The following is a 21,131-nucleotide window of genomic DNA, read 5'->3' as shown; positions in this document are numbered from 1 at the left end:
GCCAGCCGTGTCGAGAGAAAAGATCGCATGTTGTGAACCGTGTGTGTGGCAGTGGGTAAGCCCGCCGCTGCTCCAGCACGGCTGTGACATCACCTCGTGCCTCTGACATGGGAAGAAGTGATTCTCGTGGCCAGCGATGTGGCTGATAACCTGGCCTGCGGCTCCACCTCCCTGCCTTTGACACGGCCTTCCAGGGTTGGGCTCTTTTGCTTTTATCTTTGTCATGTGTTCAGTGTGCGGCCCGAGGAACCTGGTGCTGAGATGGCCTGGGCAGGTGGTGGCGGAGATGGCCGCCCTTTACCGGGGAGGGGCTTGCTGTGGGCCTGGCATCGGCCCAGAAGCACATCCTCACATCGTGCCGTGCTTGCCATCCTCCCCGAGGTCAGTGTTCTCGTGTCCTCATTGCAAAGAGGAGGGGCCTGAGGTGCGTGGCGATGGAGTGACTCCACCAGGCCACCAGGCGGGCGAGGGGGCCTGAGCAGCCGCTCCTGACTGCGCGGCCTTCTCTCGCTCCACGGCCACCTGTTCCAGAGGAGCTCGCGATTCTGTTCTGGAAGCGTCTCGTGGAACGCCGAGGGTGGGCTTACGCTCTGAAACCGGCGCAGGGGTGCTTTGCAGCGCTGAGGTCCCACCGCGAGTCCCTCCTTATTTGAGCTCTCCTTTCAGAGAGGGCTCCGTCCCCGCGAGCATCTGTGCTGTGTGCTCGCCGTCGGTAACGGCAACCCCAGCAGGTCGCGGCCTCCGGGTCGGAAGCAGAGAACCTTCTGTCTGATTCTCTGGCTACAGAACAACGGTCCCTGTAGAGTGCCAGTCGCCATCGCGAGACACGGTCTTCAGAGTTGACGCTTCTCTATTGCCTAGGGTTCAAATTCCCGCCGCCGAGAGGGGTTCTGCTGTGGAAGTTGAGCAGCTTGTCACGTTTCGCCACAGCCTGGTGGCTGCGGATCATGGAGCCCTTTCAGTTCATGATTCAGATCTCAGGGAAACTAAGACCTGGCCCCTTGTGCTGAGTCTGGACCACCTGTGCTGGTGGCGCCAACGGCAGGCGTCAGTCATAGCCACTCAGCTCAGCCCTGGCCGACTGTCTGGGTGTGTGCTCCATTGAGGCCAGGGGTAGGGCCGGGGGACAAGTGGAGCGCAGTCCTCAAAGCTTCCAGAGAAATAAGCAGCCATCAGCCTTGCAGCTGCCGAAGTTGTGAGAGTGATGCTGCAGCCGCCACTCGCTCGGGGAGCCTGCTTTCTGCGGCTGCTATGCCCAGTGCGGGCAGCAGAGGGCAGTGGCGCCCCAGGCATGCGTCCCTCCCCGCCCCGCCAGGGAGCAGGCTCCTCCACACTGAGCGTTCCCTCTCTCCTCCTTGACATCCCGAATACAGCAAAGTAGGTTTTGTCCGAGTTTAGTTAGAGAGGGTTCCCCGTTGCTGTGTGTGTGCATGCTTGTGCATGCCACGTACACATGCTTGTGTCACACGTGTGGTTGAAGTACAAGCGCGCCCATGCACGGGCATTCACAACACTGGGGGGGGGTGTGATTGCACCGTGCTCACGAATCGCTCTCCCTACACGCCTGGGAGGTAGAGCTGCACGAAACACCAATTCCTGTTTTCAGAGGTGATTCCGAGACTTGGCAAAGATCTTTCTCTGGCTTTACTAATTGCCCGTGTTTTTCTGGTTGTACCTGTCACCCGTGGCATGTCGTGGGGTGGGGGTTCTGACGGGAGGTGGGCGAGCCACCAGGAGCAGGGGCCCGTGTTTGGGGCCACCGTGGCTGTCCAGCCCTCACGTGGACTAATGAGTGGACCTCACGTGCTCTGGGTTTGCTGCGTGTCGGTGTCGTATGTAGCCCTGAGAGAACGTGCTGTTTCGTGACTTTGTGAACGACAGTGCCCTGAAAAAGGACTGTGGACGTAGAATTCTTGTCTTGAGCCCGGGCTGGGTGTTTTTCTCTGTCAGTGAAGAATTCTTTTGCCTGGGCCCACGTTGCCCTCGAGGGCTTGGCCAGGGAGGCCCAGGAGAGCAGCCCCAGGCCACCTTCAGCTCGGGATTCTGTGCTGTCTGCGGTGGAGAGCAGTTGCCTTTCCCTTCTGCCAAGACAGTGGATAATTCATTCTGCCTCTAAAAAGGTGTCTTTTAACCACTTTGGTACGAGCGTCGACCATGGTGGACAGCCACAGATGAACGTGCACAGCCGTGATGTGAAGGCGCATAGCCCAGCGTCGACTTCAGTCTGTAATTTTTAACTGACTTTTCTAATTTTTTATTTATCAAAATAAAATCGTGAACACTTAAAAATAACGTAATGAAAACATAGATGTCTATGTTACCTATTCTGATTTACACGACAAGTAAAGCTGCCTGTAAAGTAAAGCAAGCTTTCAGTGCTTTCAAGCTTTCCTCATCACGCAAGAGTAGAACGGATCCGTTGTCCATGCGCAGCACGAACTATCCTGCGGACTGTGAGTGCCGGCCGTGGGCAAGGTGTCGCGGCCGGTGAGCGCCGCACCCAAGTGGTTAATAACCGTAATCCAGTGGCCAAAGTGCCATGCAGTTCTTTCATTTTCTTTTGAGATGGACATGATTCTCCCTCGGAGTTTTCCTCAGCCGCCCACGGCGCGGCCTTTGGTGGCGGCCCGTTGTCCTGCTGTATTTGAGGATTGCCGCCGGGCGGGAGTCCCGGCGCGTCCCGACAGGCAGCCCGAGCCCAGAGCAAGGGCACCTTCCTTTCCTCCCGGCGTGCACCAGCCCCAGATGTTGCTAGAGTAACAGGGTCAATCACCCGCCCTCACCGGGCGACACGGGTAATTGGGTTGCTTTCCCTCCCTGTAACCAAAGCCATAAGAAAGCGACTTTTGAACGGCTCTTATTTGTCAGAGTAATGAGAGCGATGTGATTTCCCCCTTAAAAGTGGCTGCTGTCAAGGCGTATCAGTGTAATCCAAATGGAACTCCTGGAAGCCCTTCCGACGACTCGATGAATCAGCCGGCTTCTGGAACATACGGTTAGCCCTGGCCACAGAGCCCTGCCACCTCTCCCGTGCCGCGGGCTCTCCGTGCTGCTCGGCAGAAGGAGGGCGCGTCCTGAGCGAAAGTCATTACGGCAGAAGCAGGAGGCAGGCTTCGTTTCTGAGCCATGGAGGGGTCTCCCGGCTCCGGGCCGGCGCTGTGTGTCCGTCTGCAGCCCTGGAGGCCACTTTCCTCTCTGGCTGCACAGAAACCGCGTGGGGGCTCGGAATCTCAAACGGGGAGGACAGAAGAAAATGGTTTCTAGGAGGAGACATTATTCTGCTCTGAGATGTTTCCCGTGTTGGGGTTTAATTTTATGGTGCTTGAGCTGCTAGTCATTTGGGGACAGTAGAAAGCTGTAAGTTTGTCAGTTTTGTTGTTTTCATGACAGCAGTATGTGCTGTTTTTTTTGGTGTGTGTGTGTGTGTGTTGTAATCGGGTTTGCTCGCTTTTCCAGATAAGCCGGGGAATTGCTCTAGGCTGGAGGCCTGGCTGTGGCCACGAGCCTTGGGTTTGGTGTAGGGTGGACACGGCTCTGGTCCTGCTCTGTCACTGACTCCCTGTGGGGCTCCCGGCAAGCTGCTCAAACTCTTTGGCCCTGAATTCGTTTGTCTGCACCTGAGGGGTAATAATAATAATACCTGTCTCATAGGGGTTGCTTGAGTATTGAGTAATACATTTTTCACAAACAGGCGCCCAGTAGGCAGTAGGCATTCCTCCAGCAGATGCCGTGAGCACCTACTGTGTGCCAGGCTCTGCCTAGGAGACGGATGTGCAAAGACGCGCACGATGGTGTCTGATCCTTCCAGCCAAGGTTAAAGTCTGCCTCGTTGCTCCAGATCAGGGTTTCCCAACCTTGGCATCCGACATTTTTGGCCAGATACTTCTCCGTGGTGGGGGCTGTTCCTGTCCCCATCGTGGTGACGCTTTGCTGTGGATAATGGTGGGCTTCTCCCCACCACTGTCTTTGTTGGGGAGGGTCTAGGGAACTGTCCGAATCCACACTCAGAAGCCGAGCTGGTATCAATAGAAACTGCACGAAATAGTTGTGAATCATGTGCCTTCCCGAAGACACTGTGCTAAAGATCTATTTTAACAGGCTTCTTCGGGAGGCACTAGTGTAGCTCCTGCTCAGCTCTTCCCGGCCTTGTCACCCAGCGTGCTGTGCGAGGAGCCCTGTGGCGTGTGGGTGCCAGGCCGAGTGGCCGCTGTCCAGAGGGCACGGCCGCAGCCTGTTCCCGCAGACATGTCATCGGAGGCCCAATTCCGATTCTGTCACTGTGGGCGACAAACGGAAACTTGGCCCCGAGGCAACATGGCGTCCCGTGTTTTTGAAGATGAAGGCGTGAAGACAGGAGCATTTGAATGATTTATTAATCTGTTTACCCCGTCAGCGAGGAAGCTTGTCCAGTGCCGACGAGCGAGATGTTATGTAGAGGTGACTGAGGGCGCGTCGCCTGTCCTCGCCGGCAGGTGATTTGATGGGCTTAACTTAACCTTTTAATCACGCAGTTGCAGTTGATGCGGAGACCGTTCCTCTCAAAATGTGTGGCCTTGGCGCTAATTAAATTTCCCTAGACCGAGGGGCTTGTTTGCAGGTGTTATATGTTGAGTGCTGTCTGGAGTTCCGGCTGAGCCCATTTTCACACCAGTACGGTGGGGAGCGGGCGGCCGGTGCAGGTGACGAGGTTGAGCGTGCTCGTGTGGGGAGGGCCAGGGGTGCAGCGCGGCGGTGCTTTTTGCTGTTTCATCCCTGGGAGGCTTTTTCCTTTCATAGGGTCTCAAAACTGTTCGTTGCTGAACAAGGTTTAGCATTTTTGTACCTGCCTAATCTATCCTTTGTAAAGCCGTTGAACCTTGAACTTCTTGAAGGCTAGGTTGTGTTTTCCGGGTTCCTTACGGGTTCTTTAGCGTGGCGCTGTTCCCACACTGGAGGGTCAGCGAATGCTATTTGGAAAAGAGCGTGCATGGTTATCAGTCGGTCACAATACTGATGCAACCACCGGGACTTTAAAAATACGCCGTGCTTCCAGTGGCTGCCTCTTCTGATTGAGGAGGGGTTCTTTGGAGTCTAAGGTTGGACCAGCCAAGACACACGGCTGTGGGGCTCTGTTGTTGTTATTGTTGCTGGTGGTGTTTTGGTTTCAGAATGGTTGTTCTTGGCAGTAAACAAAAGGAAGCAGCATACCAAAAATTTGTTCTTGGGACATGCCCAAAGCTACTGGTTCCACTGCCTTCAGATAGGGCAATTTCAAGGTGACTTTTTAGCTGGGGCATTACTGTTGCTCCATAGTAAAGTTTAAAATGTTTGTTTTATTGCCTAAAGAAAAAGTGGGTAGTGTTCATAAAACTGATATGCACAGGTATAAATATGAAAGGTGAGATAACGACCAACTCGATTTTACACTGGGGCTTTTTAAAAACAGTTCTGGAGTCCTGGAAACAGAAACATAATTCTCTCTTAGTCCAACCACCTGTCAGCTGTAAGTGGTCATTATTTCATCATTTTGCAATAAAAGATAATAGAATAACGATTTATATCTCATGGCTGATGTTTTAATGTGTCTCTCTGTTATCCCGGGCTGACAGTCTGTGATTACAGTAAACGTTTTCTCAGTGACACCATGGTAATGACTCGTTAATAGGAGGATTATCCCAAGTTTAAATCGCTTTTTGGAAAACTAGCCTCAGCCCTGCCTTACCCCTGCCGTACCCCTCTTTGCTTGGGGGGCAGGTCTTTGTGCTGGGCTGGTGACTCTATCCCCATGCTTTGCCCCCAGCTGGGCTGGTGGGCTGTTGGGCTACTCTGAGCCTGGTGCCCCAGCTCAGCCCCTTCTGCCTGCCTGTGGGCGCGTGTTCCCTGTTGGTTAGCAGACCCCATCAGTGGCTCCTTTTCTGTCTTCTGTGTCCCCTACACTCAGTAGTTTTAAATAAAAACAACTGCATTGAGTTTAGTGAGCTAGAAGCGCAGTGGCGGAGTGAAGGTGCTTTCCCGTGAGCACACCTGTTACCTGTGGAGGTGGGTTTCACTGCCCCGGGCACTGGCAGGAAGGCAGGGTCAGAGGTCTGACATCGGCATGTTGGGGACTGGAAATGTCGCAAATGGAAAACCTTTTAAGATCAATTTGAATATCATCTCCTTGGCTTAGATCCCAAGAAATCCGTTAATGAAATGATCTCAAGGCGATTTTTGGCATAAAAAGCTATGACTTGGGCTCTTAACTGGGGTAATTTCTTAGCATCCAAAGAAATCTAAGGATCCTTCTTAGTTTACGTGCAGTGAGTTCAGACAGGACCTGGTGTAGGGACGCGCAAAGCAGGGTTGGGGCCGGCACGGGCAAGTTGCGGCTGAAGTTGTCTGTGTCGAGTGTCGGGTGACGCGCGGAGTGTGGCTTGTGTTTGTTGTGGCGGGCATGTCATGTCGTGGGCTGACGCAACCGTGTTCCTGCCTGGTGCCGCCCGCCCCTGGAGGCGGGATGTGTAGCTGCAGCCCCTTTCTGCTCCAGAGGACCTGGGGTCTTTTGGTGTTTTTTTTTTTTTTTTTTTGGTGGTTTTTGGTGGTGGAATTTCCAAGGATAGAAAGTTCCTGGGACAAAAGCAAATTGTCTGATGTCCTAGATGTGGGGTGCCCTGGAATGAAAAGCTCCGACACCCACTTTCAGCTCTGCGGGCGTGCTTACTCCCTCGCACACCTGGAAGGGACGTGGCGTTCCACACGCAGGCACGTGGCGGACAGGGAAGGTGGCCCGTGGGGAGGGAGAGGGCTCCGTGTCTTCCCTCCGTGTGTCCTTTCTGCAGGCCCGGAACATTCCGCCCACCGTCCGGCGTCTGCAGTAGCCGTCCTCTCGTTTCTGTTTTGCAGCCCTTGTATTTTCACACGTCCTTAAACCACCCTCACATCGTGGCTGTGGTAGAAGTGGTCGCCGAAGGCAAGAAACGCGACGGGACCCTCCAGACGCTGTCATGTGGTTTTGGAATTCTTCGGATCTTCAACAGCAATTTGGGATCGCCTTCCTCCGCGTCCCAGGACAAACGGTATCCACCTTGTTTTCCGTGCCTGGAGCTTCCCAGCATCTTCCCGTGGCGATGTAGCTGCTCAGCTCTTGGCAACGACAGAAAGCCTTGAGTCTGTCGTCTTAAGTTGTTGTGTATTCATGACAGCACGCTGTGGGATGTTTTTTGCTTGGGGGGGTTTTGCTACTTCCAAGTGAGCTGAGGAATTGCTCTAGGCTGGAGGCCTGGCTGTGGCCACGAGCCTTGGGTTCGGTGTAGGGTGGACACGGCTCTGGTCCTGCTTCGTCACTGACTCCCTGGGGGGCTCCAGGCAAATTACTTAAGCTCTTTGACCCTGAATTCACTCGTCTGCACCTGAGGGGTAATAATAATGATACCTGTCTCATAGGGGTTGCTTGAGTATTGAGTAATATGTTTTTCGCAAACAGGCGCCCAGTAGGCAGTAGGTATCCATTGAGCAGATGCTGTGAGCACCTACTGTGTGCCAGGCAAGATGGTGTCTCATCGTTCTGGCCAAGGTTAAAGTCTGCATCGTTACTCCAGATCAGGGTTTCCCAACCTTGGCACCCGACATTTTGGGCTGGCCAGTTCTTTGCCATGTGGGGACTGTCCCGGGTGTTGTAGGATATTAAGCAGCATCCCTGGCCTCTACCCACTAGATGCTAGAAGCACCCACTCCTGGGTTGTGTCGACCAAAACCATCTCCGGACATTGCCCACATCATCCCCGATTGAGGACCCCTGCTCCAGATACACAGCCATGGAAACTGTTCAAACATTGTCTTTCTGGAGACATTTTAGAGTTTAATAAATATCTCTTGGCATTGTTTCAAGCTCCCTGGTTCTCGGGCTACCCTGGGACGGGGCGGTCCGCACGCCGGACGTGCCTGGCCGAGGGCGCCGAGCGCCGTGGGGCCGGTGCTCTCCTCAGCTGCCTGTTCTCCAGAGGACCGGACTGCGGTGTGCAGAAGTCCGTCAAGGGGCTGTGGTGGGTGGGCCCCACGTGCTTTCCTTCTGTGCAGAAGTCCATCTTGGGGGGTGTGGTGGGTGGGCCCCCACGTGCTTTCCTTCCGTGCAGAAGGCTGACGCCTGTCCTGGGCCCTGTCTTCCAGGTTGCGGCTGTACCACGGCACCCCCAGAGCCCTCCTGCACCCGCTTCTCCAGGACCCCGTGGAGCGTAAGAGCCGGCCCCGGCAGCCCTCGCTGATCTCACCACTCCCCCGAGTGTTGTCCACCCTCAGCTCTGTCCTGTGGTCTTTGCCAGTGTGAAGCGTTGTCAGCTTAGCTCATTTATTTAATAGTTTTGGGAAAACCTGTCATGGCCTTGGATTCCTGGCGTAATTAGGGAACTGAAATGCACCAGCCCAAAAGGAGGGCACTGCTCTGTGAGGGTGAGCCTGGGAGGGCCTGTGGCAGCCACCTGGGGGCAGGGGTTGGCCTCCCGCCTCTTGGAGAACAGCTCTGCCCTGCAGATGAAGCAGTCGCTGTCCACTCTGGCCACTGCTGTCCAGCAAAGCCTCTGGTCCCTTGGTCATTTCCAGCTCAGCGAGGCCTTCCCCCTTCCGTGAGGCCTGCCTGAGAGTAGGGCGGGGAAGGGAGCCGTCCTGCTGTGCCTCTGAGACCAGCTCCTCCCGGGCGGCCAGAGGGGTGCATGGTCGGGGGATGGAGCGTGGGGCCCAGTCTGCTGCTCCCACCCGGAGGGTGACAGGAGGGGCACAGGGAGGAAGTGTGAGGCAGGGCAGTGGGCCGGAAGGACGTTGGAGAGGCCCGGAGCAGAGGCTGCGCTTGCCCCAGGGGCAGCGTGGACGGGGTCGGGTGGCGGGAGGTGGATCTGTCCGGGAGGGTGGCTCTCTGTGTCTCCGAGGTGAGCTGTCGCCCAGACCCCTCGAAGGGGACTTTGTGCATGCCGCGTGGCCTGTGGTGAGAGCCAGCTCCCCTGCTGAGCTCGGCGGAAATCTCTTGACAGGGCAACAGTTAGCTGCAAAGTTGATTTTCTTTGTAAAGATTGGCATTTAGGTTATTTTTCAATTGAATTTAATTATTCATTTGCCAGGATTTTCTCTTCTGAAGCCTCCCTAGAAGCAGGGCCTTTCAAGCAGCGTGCATGGCCACGGTGTCTGTCCTGCGCGCAGTCCCGGGCGTGTGCAGTCCCGGGCGTGTGCAGTCCCGGGCGTGTGCAGTTCCGGGCGTGCGCGGTCCCGGGCGTGTGCGGTCCCGGGCGTGTGCAGTTCCGGGCGTGCGCGGTCCCGGGCGTGCGCGGATGCGTGCGTGGCAGCTGTGCACTTGCGGGTGGAGGGCGTGAGGCGGAACCAGCCGCGGGGCCGTTCGCGCCTCCTTTCGGGTGGCTTTTCCAGAAACTTGCTGGCAATGGCCATATGTTCGCCTGGTTCAGAATTCAAAAGGCACGAAGTGTGAAAGTTCAGAGTGAGGGCTTCTTTCCCCCACACCCTCACCTGCCACCAGGGAGGGGCTCTCTCTGAGTTCCTGTGGATGCTTCAGGGTAATTTTATGGCCACAGAAGCAAGTGCATGTGTCTAGTACTGTCTCTTGTTTTTGCCCTTTCTACTCGACGTTTCACACCTTGCTTTTTCCCCTTAACGATTATTATTATTATTTTTTTTGAGACAGAGTCTCACTTTGTTGTCCAGGCTAGAGTGAGTGCCATGGCGTCAGCCTCGCTCACACCAACCTCAAACTCCTGGGCTCAAGCAATCCTCCTGCCTCAGCCTCCCGAGTAGCTGGGACTACAGGCATGCGCCACCATGCCCGGCTAATTTTTTCTATATATATTAGTTGACCAATTAATTTCTTTCTATTTATAGTAGAGACGGGGTCTCGCTCTTGCTCAGGCTGGTCTCAAACTCCTGACCTTGAGCAATCCTCCCGCCTCGGCCTCCCAGAGTGCTAGGATTACAGGCATGGGCCACTGCGCCTGGCCTTCCCCTTAACGATTTTAACGATTTATCTTAGAGAATGTTTCATGTCAGTACTCAGAAAGCTCCTCGTTGGTTTTAAGGCTATGCGGTATTTGTTGTTAAGGTAGTTTGTTGAGTTGATGTTCCTTGGTTGGTTGGCCCAGTCTCTTGCACAGGGGCGCTGGGCGGGTCTGTAAGAACAAAAGGTTGGAAGCCGTGCTGCTGTGGACATCTGCCCTTTTGCAAGTGTGCGAGTGAATCTGTAGGATCCACTTCTGAAGTGGAATGGCTGGGTCTGAGGGTCTGAGCATTGAGTGTTGCTCAGCATTTTGCTCAGTATTTCTGTGTGCCCTCCATAGAGGCCATGCCAATTTTCTTTCTGACCAGCCATGTAGTTTTTGCTGAAAATGCTTTTCAGCAATATTTGAAATGTTAAAGTAAGCCGATTCCATGTTTGGAGAGGTTAGGTATTAAAAATACAGTTTTCATTAATTTCTTTTTCTAATGAATATAATAGTTCATATTTAGATCACTCTTTATAAAAATCAGAAAACGAAAGAGAAGAATTTGTAACCCTCAGCGGCCTTCCACAGTATGGCCACAACCAGCCAGAGCCGGCCTAAGATGGCATGGTGTGCCTCGGGAGGTGGTGAGGTCCCTGTCAGTGGAGGAAATCAGGCCCAAGCAAGACCGATCATTTGGTAGGAACGTGAAGGGGGTGTATCTATGGTTCGTCTCAACTCCAGGCCCTGTGACTGTGGGGTATGCCTCCTCCTGTGCCCACTTTATGTGGATGCTGCCCTGCCACTGTGAGCACCTGCTCCCTCCCCAGTGTTGGACCTGAGCTCCTCCCAGCTGTTTTCTCCAGGAGGCCTCCCTCTAGCCCGGGGCTGAGCGCATTTGCTTCCTGCTTCCCCAGTGCCTCGCCCAGACCTTCCCTGTGGTTCGCCCCCAGCTCTTCCGTGCGTCGTGGGAGTTGGTGTGTTTGTGTCTTAGCCGTCACCCTGGGAGAACGGCCCCTCCTGGAGGACAGGGCTCTGTCTCTGATGCCGCTGGCCTCCCTCCAGTGCTGCCCTGCTCCCCGGTGGGGCTTGATGGATCCCGTGCTGACACTCGAAGGCAGGCAGGCCTCGGGTCCAGAGCGTCTTGCAGCCCTCTCTGGTGGCAGGGGCCGGTGATGCCGGGGGAGACCGCACGGCCCCGTGCCTGTCCTGTGTCCTCACGAGGCAGGGGAAGGGTGAGCAGGAGAGATTTTGTTAGGTTGGATCAAAAACAAATATCTCTTTCATTGCAGTTTTACCAGAGAGAGTTAGTGAGGACTGATGTTTTTTACTGTTAGGGTAAACCAACAGAGCAATTCCCTTCCCTCTCTAGAAAAATAGCTTTTCTGTTGATGGTGTTTCTAAGAGTCTCTGTTTCTTGGCTGGTTTGACTGGAAGTGCCTTAGGTTTCAGTGATCACATTGGTGTTGTCTTTCCTAGAGAACAAACACATGACCCTCATTGAGAACTGCAGCCTGCAGTACACCCTGAAGCCACACCCGCCCCTGGAGTCCGCCTTCCACCTTCTTCCCGAGAACCTTCTAGTGTCCGGCCTGCAGCAGATCCCCGGCCTGCTTCCAGCTCACGGAGAAACGGGTAAGGGCTTCTTTGATTCTGTCCACTTCGTGAGTCTGTGGTAGTTCACGGCCAAACCTCGAAGGAACTGGGCTCCTCCAGGGTGAGCGTGGGCCAGATGTGGCCAGGTGCCCCTCCACAGCTGGCAGCACGGCCAGTGGAGCACAGCTAGGGGCAGGGAGGGTGGCAATGGCCATCTAGTTCAGTCCCTTCCTGAAGAGTGTTTCATATCCCTCAGGTCATTTGTCTTCTTTTTTCTGGAAAATGCTGCCATAAAACACATAGTTCATGACTTCATCACCATAGTCAGGAAAGCCACTGTGCTGGATCTTACCCACAACTGGGCCACAGTATCAGTGATGTGATTATTATTGTTATTATTATTATTATTATTATTATTACTTTGAGACAGAGTCTTGCTCTGTCATCCAAGCTAGAGTGCTATGGTGTCAGCGTAGCTCATGGAAACTTCAGACACCTGGGTTCAAGTGATCCTTCCGCCTCAGCCTCCCATGTGGCTGAGACTACAGGCTGCCTTGTGCTCTGACACTGTCTGGGGTGTGCTCAGACACTGTCCGGGGTGAGCTCTGACACTGTCATGGGTGAGCTCTGACACTGTCTGGGGTGAGCTCTGACACTGTTATGGGTGAGCTCTGACACTGTCATGGGTGAGTTCTGACACTGTCATGGGTGAGCTCTGACACTGTCCAGGGTGAGCTCTAACACTGTCATGGGTGAGCTCTGACACTGTCATGGGTGAGCTCTGACACTGTCCAGGGTGAGCTCTGACACTGTCCGGGGTGAGCTCTGACACTATCTGGGGTGAGCTCTGACACTGTCATGAGTGAGCTCTGACACTGTCCGGGGTGAGCTCTGACACTGTCATGAGTGAGCTCTGACACTGTCATGGGTGAGCTCTGACACTGTCATGGGTGAGCTCTGACACTGTCATGGGTGAGCTCTGACACTGTCTGGGGTGAGCTCTGACACTGTCTGGGGTGAGCTCTGACACTGGCATGGGTGAGCTCTGACACTGTCCGGGGTGAGCTCTGACACTGTCATGGGTGTGCTCTGGCACTGTCATGGGTGAGCTCTGACACTGTCCAGGGTGAGCTCTGACACTGTCATGGGTGAGCTCTGACACTGTCATGGGTGTGCTCTGACACTGTCCGGGGTGAGCTCTGACACTGTCATGGGTGAGCTCTGACACTGTCATGGGTGTGCTCTGCCACTGTCATGGGTGAGCTCTGACACTGTCTGGGGTGAGCTCTGACACTGTCATGGGTGAGCTCTGACACTGTCCGGGGTGAGCTCTGACAACGTCATGGGTGAGTTCTGACACCGTCCAGGGTGTGCTCTGACACTGTCCGGGATGAGCTCAGACACTGTCATGGGTGTGCTCTGACACTGTCATGGGTGAGCTCTGACACTGTCATGGGGGAGCTATGACACTGTCCAGGGTGTGCCCTGACACTGTCATGGGTGAGCTCTGACTGTCATGAGTGAGCTCTGACACTGTCCAGGTGTGCTCTGACACTGTTCGGGGTAGGTCAGACACTGTCATGGGTGAGCTCTGACACTGTCTTGGGTGAGCTCTGACACTGTCATGGGTGAGCTCTGACACTGTCCGGGGTGAGCTCTGACACTGTCATGGGTGAGCTCTGACACCGTCATGGGCGAGCTCTGATACTGTCCAGGGTGAGCTCTGACACTGTCATGGGTGAGCTCTGACACCCTCCAGGGTGAGCTCTGACACTGTCATGGGTGAGCTCTGACACTGTCCGGGGTGAGCTCTGACACAGTCATGGGTGAGCTCTGACACCGTCATGGGTGAGCTCTGACACCGTCATGGGTGAGCTATGACACTGTCCAGGGTGAGCTCTGACACTGTCATGGGTGAGCTCTGACACTGTCATGGGTGAGCTCTGACACTGTCTGGGGTGAGCTCTGACACTGTCTGGGGTGAGTTCTGACACTGTCATGGGTGAGCTCTGACACTGTCAGGGGTGAGCTCTGACACTGTCCGGGGTGAGCTCTGACACTGGCATGGGTGAGCTCTGACACTGGCATGGGTGAGCTCTGACACTGTCTGGGGTGAGCTCTGACACCGTCATGGGTGAGCTCTGACACTGTCATGGGTGAGCTCTGACACTGTCTGGGGTGAGCTCTGACACTGTCATGGGTGAGCTCTGACACTGTCATGGGTGAGCTCTGACACTGTCCGGGGTGAGCTCTGACACTGTCATGGGTGAGCTCTGACACTGTCATGGGTGAGCTCTGACACTGGCATGGGTGAGCTCTGACACTGTCTGGGGTGAGCTCTGACACCGTCATGGGTGAGCTCTGACACTGTCATGGGTGAGCTCTGACACTGTCTGGGGTGAGCTCTGACACTGTCTGGGGTGAGCTCTGACACTGTCATGGGTGAGCTCTGACACTGTCTGGGGTGAGCTCTGACACTGTCATGGGTGAGCTCTGACACTGTCATGGGTGAGCTCTGACACTGTCTGGGGTGAGCTCTGACACTCTCTGGGGTGAGCTCTGACACCGTCATGAGTGAGCTCTGACACCGTCATGGGTGAGCTCTGACAGCGTCATGGGTGAGCTCTGACACTGTCATGGGTGAGCTCTTACACTGTCATGGGTGAGCTCTGACACTGTCATGGGTGAGCTCTGACACTGTCCGGGGTGAGCTCTGACACTGTCTGGGGTGAGCTCTGACACTGTCATGGGTGAGCTCTGACACTGTCTGTGGTGAGCTCTGACACTGTCTTGGGTGAGCTCTGACACTGTCTGGGTTGAGCTCTGACACTGTCTGGGGTGAGCTCTGACACCATCATGGGTGAGCTCTGACACTGTCATGGGTGAGCTGTGACACTGTCCGGGGTGAGCTCTGACACTGTCTGGGGTGAGCTCTGACACCGTCATGGGTGAGCTCTGACACCGTCATGGGTGAGCTCTGACACCGTCATGGGTGAGCTCTGACACCGTCATGGGTGAGCTCTGACACCGTCATGGGTGAGCTCTGACACCGTCATGGGTGAGCTCTGGCACCGTCATGGGGGTGCTCTGACACTGTCAGGACTGTGCTCTGGGGTAGGAATCTGCTGGACAGTCCTCAGGCGGGAGCCTTGTGCTCCTTCTGGGCACTCCCGGAGGAAACACTGAAGACCCCAAGGAAAGGAAGGTCTCTGCTGCAGCATGGTGTTTGTTGTCAGTGGAGTCCCTGTGCGTGGTCAGCACGGTCTAGGTGTCCCGTCTGTACTGCAGTGCAGGTGTCACTGTCTCGCTTAGGTCAGTCTTGCATGGGTCTGTGGTGAAGGCACTGGTTTTCCAGCATTCCAGAGAAGAGAAGACAAATGCTCAATTAACCATGAACGGAAGTGAGCCTGGGGTTGTCTGTCATGGGTCACTGTGGTATAAATGCCCTCCACGGCCCCCTTTAGGGGGTCTTACTGCCTCTGAAATCTGCCTGCGATCTCCTGAAAGGGAGAGGAGACAGGGTGCCTCATTGTCACCGCTGTTAAGAGAACGTGAGAACCCGTGTCTGGCTCTGAGCACAGGGCTACGGCCCATCTGCCCGGCCCCTGGCCAGGGAAGGCCCCGTGAACGCTGCGGCGACACGTTTCTGTGTCTGTCCTGATACCAAGCGTGGTGCTCATGTCTCCTTGCAAGTGTGTTGTGCCAGCCTTCTGTCCTGGGAGTCTCGGGGCCTGAGGTGTATCTGTTACTGTGTGACTTACATCACAACTGCGTCAGAACTGCAGGCAGAACCGTTCCGCAGGTCACCAAGGACTGGCTGCTCGTTACTGAGCTGGCGAAAGGGGAGGTAGGGGCCCTAAGAAGACAGGCCCTGGGTTTAATCCTTAGTGTCTTCTGTCCAGCTAGGCGGTCCAGGGGGCTCTACGGACAGTGGAGTTGGAGCATGAGAAGTGTGAGCCCGGGTTGTGCCATTCCAGCGCCTTTTCCTGTAGGGTCACAGTTGGAGAAGAGGCCCGAGTCCCGTTCTCACGTCTGCACTTCTTGTGTGGTGGCCCGTCGGTCACTGAGGCGCTGAACGCACGTGCCTGTAAAGCCCCAAAGGGGGCGGCTGTGTTTGCCGCTGCAGCTTCTAGGTGCCCCCCCACCACCCAGGGGGGCATTTCAGAAAAGGAGCACGTTTTGCTCAGCCGCTCAGCCGCATGTGGGATGACTCCAAGCCTGAGTCTGCTTTCTGACAGCTGTCGTTATCTCTGTTGCAAAACTCTGCCCAGGAACTTTGGGCTTTTGTGACTCACTTTTGCAAAGGGATTCTTTGCTGGGTGATATTTCATAGCCCCGAAAGGGCCAGTACTTGCTTGGGTGGTAGCATTCATTTGTCTCATTTCAGAGGGTTTGATTTTATTTTGATGCTGTCTTGGGAGTTGGATCGTGGGTCACTTGTTAAAAGCCACAACATAGGAAGATTAAATCGTTTTTAATTGTAATTTTAATTGAGGTCATTGTGACCTCAATGTTGTTGAACATTTGGTTACTTCTGATTTTTCTGTATTGTAAATAAAGTTCCAGTGAGTATTCTTGCACATAAATCTTTGCTTCCATCTTTGATTATTTTCTCTGAATAGGTTCAAAAAGTGGAATTACTGGGGCAGAGATGGGGCATATTTTTAAGGCTTTGGTATATCTGAAGGCAAAGACAAGTTTCTGTTTGGTGACACTGACTTAGAACCGTCCAGCAGGGTGTAGGGTGCTCCGTGGATGGCAGTTTCATCAGCATTGAGTGTTATCTCAGTGTTTTTGTATTTTTTTTTTTTAACTGTGGAATTGGCTTTTAAAAATCTTAAGACCTTGTACCTACCTATGTACTTAATCAGTAGTATAGGAAGAGCTGGAGTCAGGACCAGACGAAGACGTGAATGGTGGGAAACAGGGGCATTGCCACGAGTTTTGTGTTCTTTGGGAAGCTGTTGGCTTTGCCTCTGTCCTTCTGGGTCAGTCTTTGCTGCAGAGCTGGTGGAGAAGGACGCCCCGACAGCCTGGATCCTCCCCTCCAGCTGGGGCTGTCACGTGCCTGCTGGGCGCTGGACACTGAGCCAGGTCCTGGGAGCCACCGTCTTCCTCTGTCCTCGAGGGGCCCCCAGGCCAGGGGGGCTTCTGGATCAGGAACAGGACTTCGTTCTTGTGGAGCCAGCCCAGGCTGTGTTTTTGCTGGTTGCCTTAACATGCTCATGAGTGTTCCCCTGGGTTCCAGATGGTTCAAGGTAAATGCAGTAAAGCGAGGAACCACAGAGTTGGCTGTGTTCTTGCTGAAGAGGAAGCAAGTGCTAAAGGGAAGCGCCAAGCCCAAGGGGGCAGGTGTTATTAATCTTTGCGTTCTGTAATCTGTGTTCTTGGAAGTGCCGAATTATAACATTTGTTCTCGGAGGAGGTTCAGGGTGGAATTTGGACTGCGAATGAAATTGGATTTGCCTAATCAACGTGGAGGTTCATTTGGGCGGTGTTCCGTCTGAGCGGCAGCTCCCTTTCGTGCCCGAAGGTACCGTCTCCCGTGGCCCGCGTGGCTGAGGGCCCTCGGCTGCGTCTGGGAGTTTCACTTCCGAGGAGAGTCTCACACAGCCCTCCCCTCGTTTCAGGAGACGCCCTCCGGAAGCCTCGCCTTCAGAAGCCCGTCACGTGGTACTTGGACAATTTGTTCTTCACCCTGTACCCCTCCCTTGAGAAGTTCGAGGAAGAGCTTCTGGAACTCCTCATCAGCGACCACTTCCAGGAGGTACTGTCTCATGTCACGGCGACTTAACGTGCAGCGGGGAGACGTGTCCGGCAGGGCCGGGCGGGGAGGGGCAGGACGCTGGCACCTTGCGCTTCTGGGGATGGGCTGGGGGGCCACTGGTGAGGTGATCCTGTCTTTTCCTCTGTTTTTTGGCCGAAGACGGACACTCTCTCTGTCCTTGAGTTGATAACTTGCAGTAGGTCTTACAGGACCCATGTCCTCTGGTGGCCAAGCCCCCTGCAGAACCTCCAGCTGTTGTTTTAACTCGGGTGGTGATGAAGGTGCTATTAGCCTGAGATATTAATTAATGTTCATTTTGTAGATCATGAAACAGTCCTCATTTAAAAGTAAGTTAAGTCACCAGATGAGCATAGGGAAACCCATAAAATATATCTACAAGGACATTTAGAGGATCTTTGGCTTGTTTCGAGGCGGTAACTAGAAGGCTGGGTCATTTCACCCGTCGTGGGGGGTTTCTGGGAAGGTGCTCCCTGTCCCACACGTGTGTGAGCACATCCCTGTATGTTCGTCCCACAGGGCCCGTGTGGGCAGCACATGGCTGTTCCTCTCTGCTGCTTCTCGATATGTGGATTTGTCCAAGTGCCCTGGCAGGGGGTCTGGGGGGCTCTGCCCGCTAGGCAGTGGCTCTCAGGCCTGTTTGCCCGCCGCCCCCGGTAGGGCCCATCCACATGGCGCACGCACACGGCGCTCAGGCTGGCCTCGCACGCAGGGTGAACCGAGGTTCCCTCTCTCGTCCCATCCCATCCATGACGGGTTGCAAGCTGTAAAACACCAAGTCCCAGGAGATTATCTCTAGAGTTCTTGTCACCTCTAACAATGAGGGTTTTTTGTGTAGGAGCTTGTTTATGTGCCAGAAGTTCCTTGGAAAAAACTTTGCAGGTTTGGGGGGCTTCTTGTATTTTCTAGGCAGTAATCTTTCCTTTTGTCTGGAATCACTGGGCCCGACGAACTGTCACAAAAGCTGTTAGAGTGTAGTCTGTGTGGCCCTGGCTCTTCCGTTCCCAGCAGAGGGGGAGCTGAATGGGGGTGTCTGCAGACTGCCCCTCCTGGCCAGGCCCCGGGCACCCTGCCCCCTCGCCTGCTCCTCTGCCCTTGACCTCGAGAAGGCGCCGCCTCATGTGGGGAGAGGTAGGGGCAGCCCTGGTGGCTCTCCCAGCTCTTGAAGACGGGGCCACCAGGTGCCAGTGGACAAACTGCTCCTCGTCCCCCCTTCTAGGGCAAGAGAGAGACTTTACTTTTTAATTCAGAAACAAAAAGAAAGAATTTACCAGCAGAGGAATGAGAAACTGGTGTGGTGCCATCTTGCTGTTGCCTAATGTCCTCTTCACTTCCCGCTCTCATTGTGAGTCACACCTGCAGAGAGCGAGGGCAGCGTGGCCGCATGGCGTGGTGTGGCGTGGCATGGCGTGGCGTGGCGTGGCGTGGCTGCTCTGGGAGAGGAGCTCCTTGTGACCAGCATCCGCACAGCCACCAGGGATTCTTCTGGTCATACTTTCCTCCCTGCCCGTCCCCTCAGGCTTTTATGCTAATCTCCTCTTTGCTTTTTTTGTTCTGGTTTTACCACATTTAGATGCATCTCTAAATAAAATGGGCCTGCCTGCTCTTGACCTTTATTTAAATGAAATCTTACTTTTTCCATTTATAGGTTTTTTTTGTTGGATTTTGTTTTTTGAGACAGAGTCTTGCTCTGTTGCCCAGGACTGTAGTGTCAAGCTGGCTCACAGCAACCTTAAACTCCTGGGCTCAAGCGATCCTCCTGCTTCAGCCTCCCAGGTAGCTGGGACTACAGGCGAGTGCCACCACTCCCAGCTGATTTTTTCTGTTCTTAGTAGAGATGGGGTCTCGCTCTTACTCTGGCTGGTCTTGAACCCCAGAGCTCAAGTGATCCTGCTGCCTCAGCCTCCTAAAGTGCTGAGTTTATAGGCGTGAACTACTGTGCCCAGCCTTTCATTTATGTTTTGGTTTGTTTCTTTTGCTCGGTGTTGTGCTCCTAGAAGATTTGTTCTTGCAGTTGGTGCAAGAACTCTGTTTGCTTGCTTTCTTTGCCGTATGGTATTCTACCATGTGGGTGCACCTTGATTTCTTTCTCCAGTCTATTGTCGATGGACATCCGGGCTGTTTCCAGTGTGGGGCTATTAGGGCCCTGCTGTGAATATTCTCACATGTATATTCGGGCTGTTACTTAGTAGGCTCTCAAGTAGGAAGTACAAGGGACTTTCTTGAAAAATCCTCATATGTGTGCAGTTAGCTGGCAGGCGAGCTGGGGGCTGGCTGGCCCAGGGCAGCTCAGCTACAGGTGGTCTCTCATCCTCTCATGGCCAGCCTGGGCTTGTTCTCCGAGAGGTGGAGGATCACGAAAGGAATTGGAAGTGTGCTGACACTTTCAAGCCTCTGTTTGCATTATATTGGCTGCTGTCCCGTTGCCAGACCACATCAGTGGCCAAGTCCAGAGTCAGTCAGGTAGGGGCTCCAGGTTGCGGGGTAAAGCATGTGGCTTCAGAGAGGTGTTACCTGGAGCCATGAACGAGTCATCCCCCACGAGGGCTTGGTGGAATTCCCAGGGTTTTGCCAACTCAGCAGTAGCTCCTGGGGGCGCAGGCGCATTGGGCATGGAGCCTGCCCGCCTGTCCTGGAGCAGCCAGGCTTGTGTCTTCTTGTCTGGCGTCCAGATTTGAAGGCTGTTGCATCATGTTATGCTGTCTTCCTTGATGAGTGGCTGTGTGGATGATTTTTTTGCTGCTTGTGTTACTTTTGCTCTAGGTACTGGGGGAAGGAGGCTCTCTGATGCAGCGCCAGCCTGCCACATTCCCTTGTAAGTCCCGGAGAACGTTGTTTTATTCACTCCACAGTCAAAGAGTTCTTTTAGAAATAACGATACGGCCATTTGTCTTCTGTTTAAAATCTTCTGCTGGCTTTTTCTTGCTCTTGGCCTGCTGCCTAGGCTCCTCGACCTTGACGTCCAGATGTGCGTGGTTTGGTTTTTGCAGGTTTCCTTGCCTCACACGGTGCAGAGCCATGGGCCTGCTTTGCGGCCTGGACTCGGCCTGTCCTCACGGCGGGCCTGGGACGTGCAGCCCACGTCCTAGACCCTCTCCCTGCACATCTTCGTGCGCTCGCTGTCAGGGTTCGGGTCTGGACAGGGCTCCCTGACCACCGTGGGGGGCGGTGTCCCTCACCACCACCTCCAGCCCGCCGCCCTGCTCGCTCCTCCTGGGTGCTCGGCCGTCTCTGGGAGCGCCTGGCCGCCTTCTCTCGAAGACAGGGCCTCTGTTTTGTTCTCCACTGCACACACGTGCAGTAACGGGGCCTGGCATGTGGTACCGCGGTAACGTTTAGTTGTGGGAATGAATGATTCAATTCATTCATTGAATTGGGAATGATTCAATTGGTTGGTCTCTCCATTCTAGTAGTCTCTGAAATTAGCAAGTTATTAATTACATGTATATAGGAATGAGCTGGATTTTCTTACTCTCCACCCATTCTTGAAAATGTAGTTCCACATAATTGGGTCTTATATGAAATATTTATAAATACAAAGAGTAGAATAAGATTGAAATAGCAACATCTGTTTTCCTGGTGTAGTTCCTGCTGTTTTCTTATCTTTCAGAGGGGATTATGTGAAGGTATAGATGTTTTGAGAGTATCATTGTTGAATTTTATGTATTCCCATAAAATCACCTCTTAATATATTTTTACCATCTTTGTATTTTTGTTCCTGTCCAGCTGGCAGATACTCAGTTATCTCTATAATTTTATTTTCATTATCCAAAGACTGATAGGCTGAATTTAGGTCTGTTCAGCTTTATCAATGGACAATG

The 21,131-nt window shown here is 54.0% G+C and overlaps 1 protein-coding gene across 1 annotated transcript in view; it reads left to right on the top strand.

Moving 5' to 3' along the window:
- Positions 1–21,131, top strand: part of NPHP4 (nephrocystin 4) — a 122,419-nt gene that overhangs the window by 14,412 nt on the left and 86,876 nt on the right. The window contains exons 4-7 of the mRNA XM_075993418.1: positions 6,862–7,034; positions 8,125–8,189; positions 11,409–11,564; positions 17,156–17,292. Coding sequence (XP_075849533.1) covers positions 6,862–7,034; positions 8,125–8,189; positions 11,409–11,564; positions 17,156–17,292 — 531 coding nt within the window. The remainder of the gene's footprint in view (positions 1–6,861; positions 7,035–8,124; positions 8,190–11,408; positions 11,565–17,155; positions 17,293–21,131) is intronic.

The sequence above is a fragment of the Microcebus murinus genome, chromosome 2 (assembly GCF_040939455.1).
Source record: "Microcebus murinus isolate Inina chromosome 2, M.murinus_Inina_mat1.0, whole genome shotgun sequence".
NCBI lineage: Eukaryota > Metazoa > Chordata > Mammalia > Primates > Cheirogaleidae > Microcebus > Microcebus murinus.
This window is presented reverse-complemented; position numbering and strand designations above follow the sequence as displayed.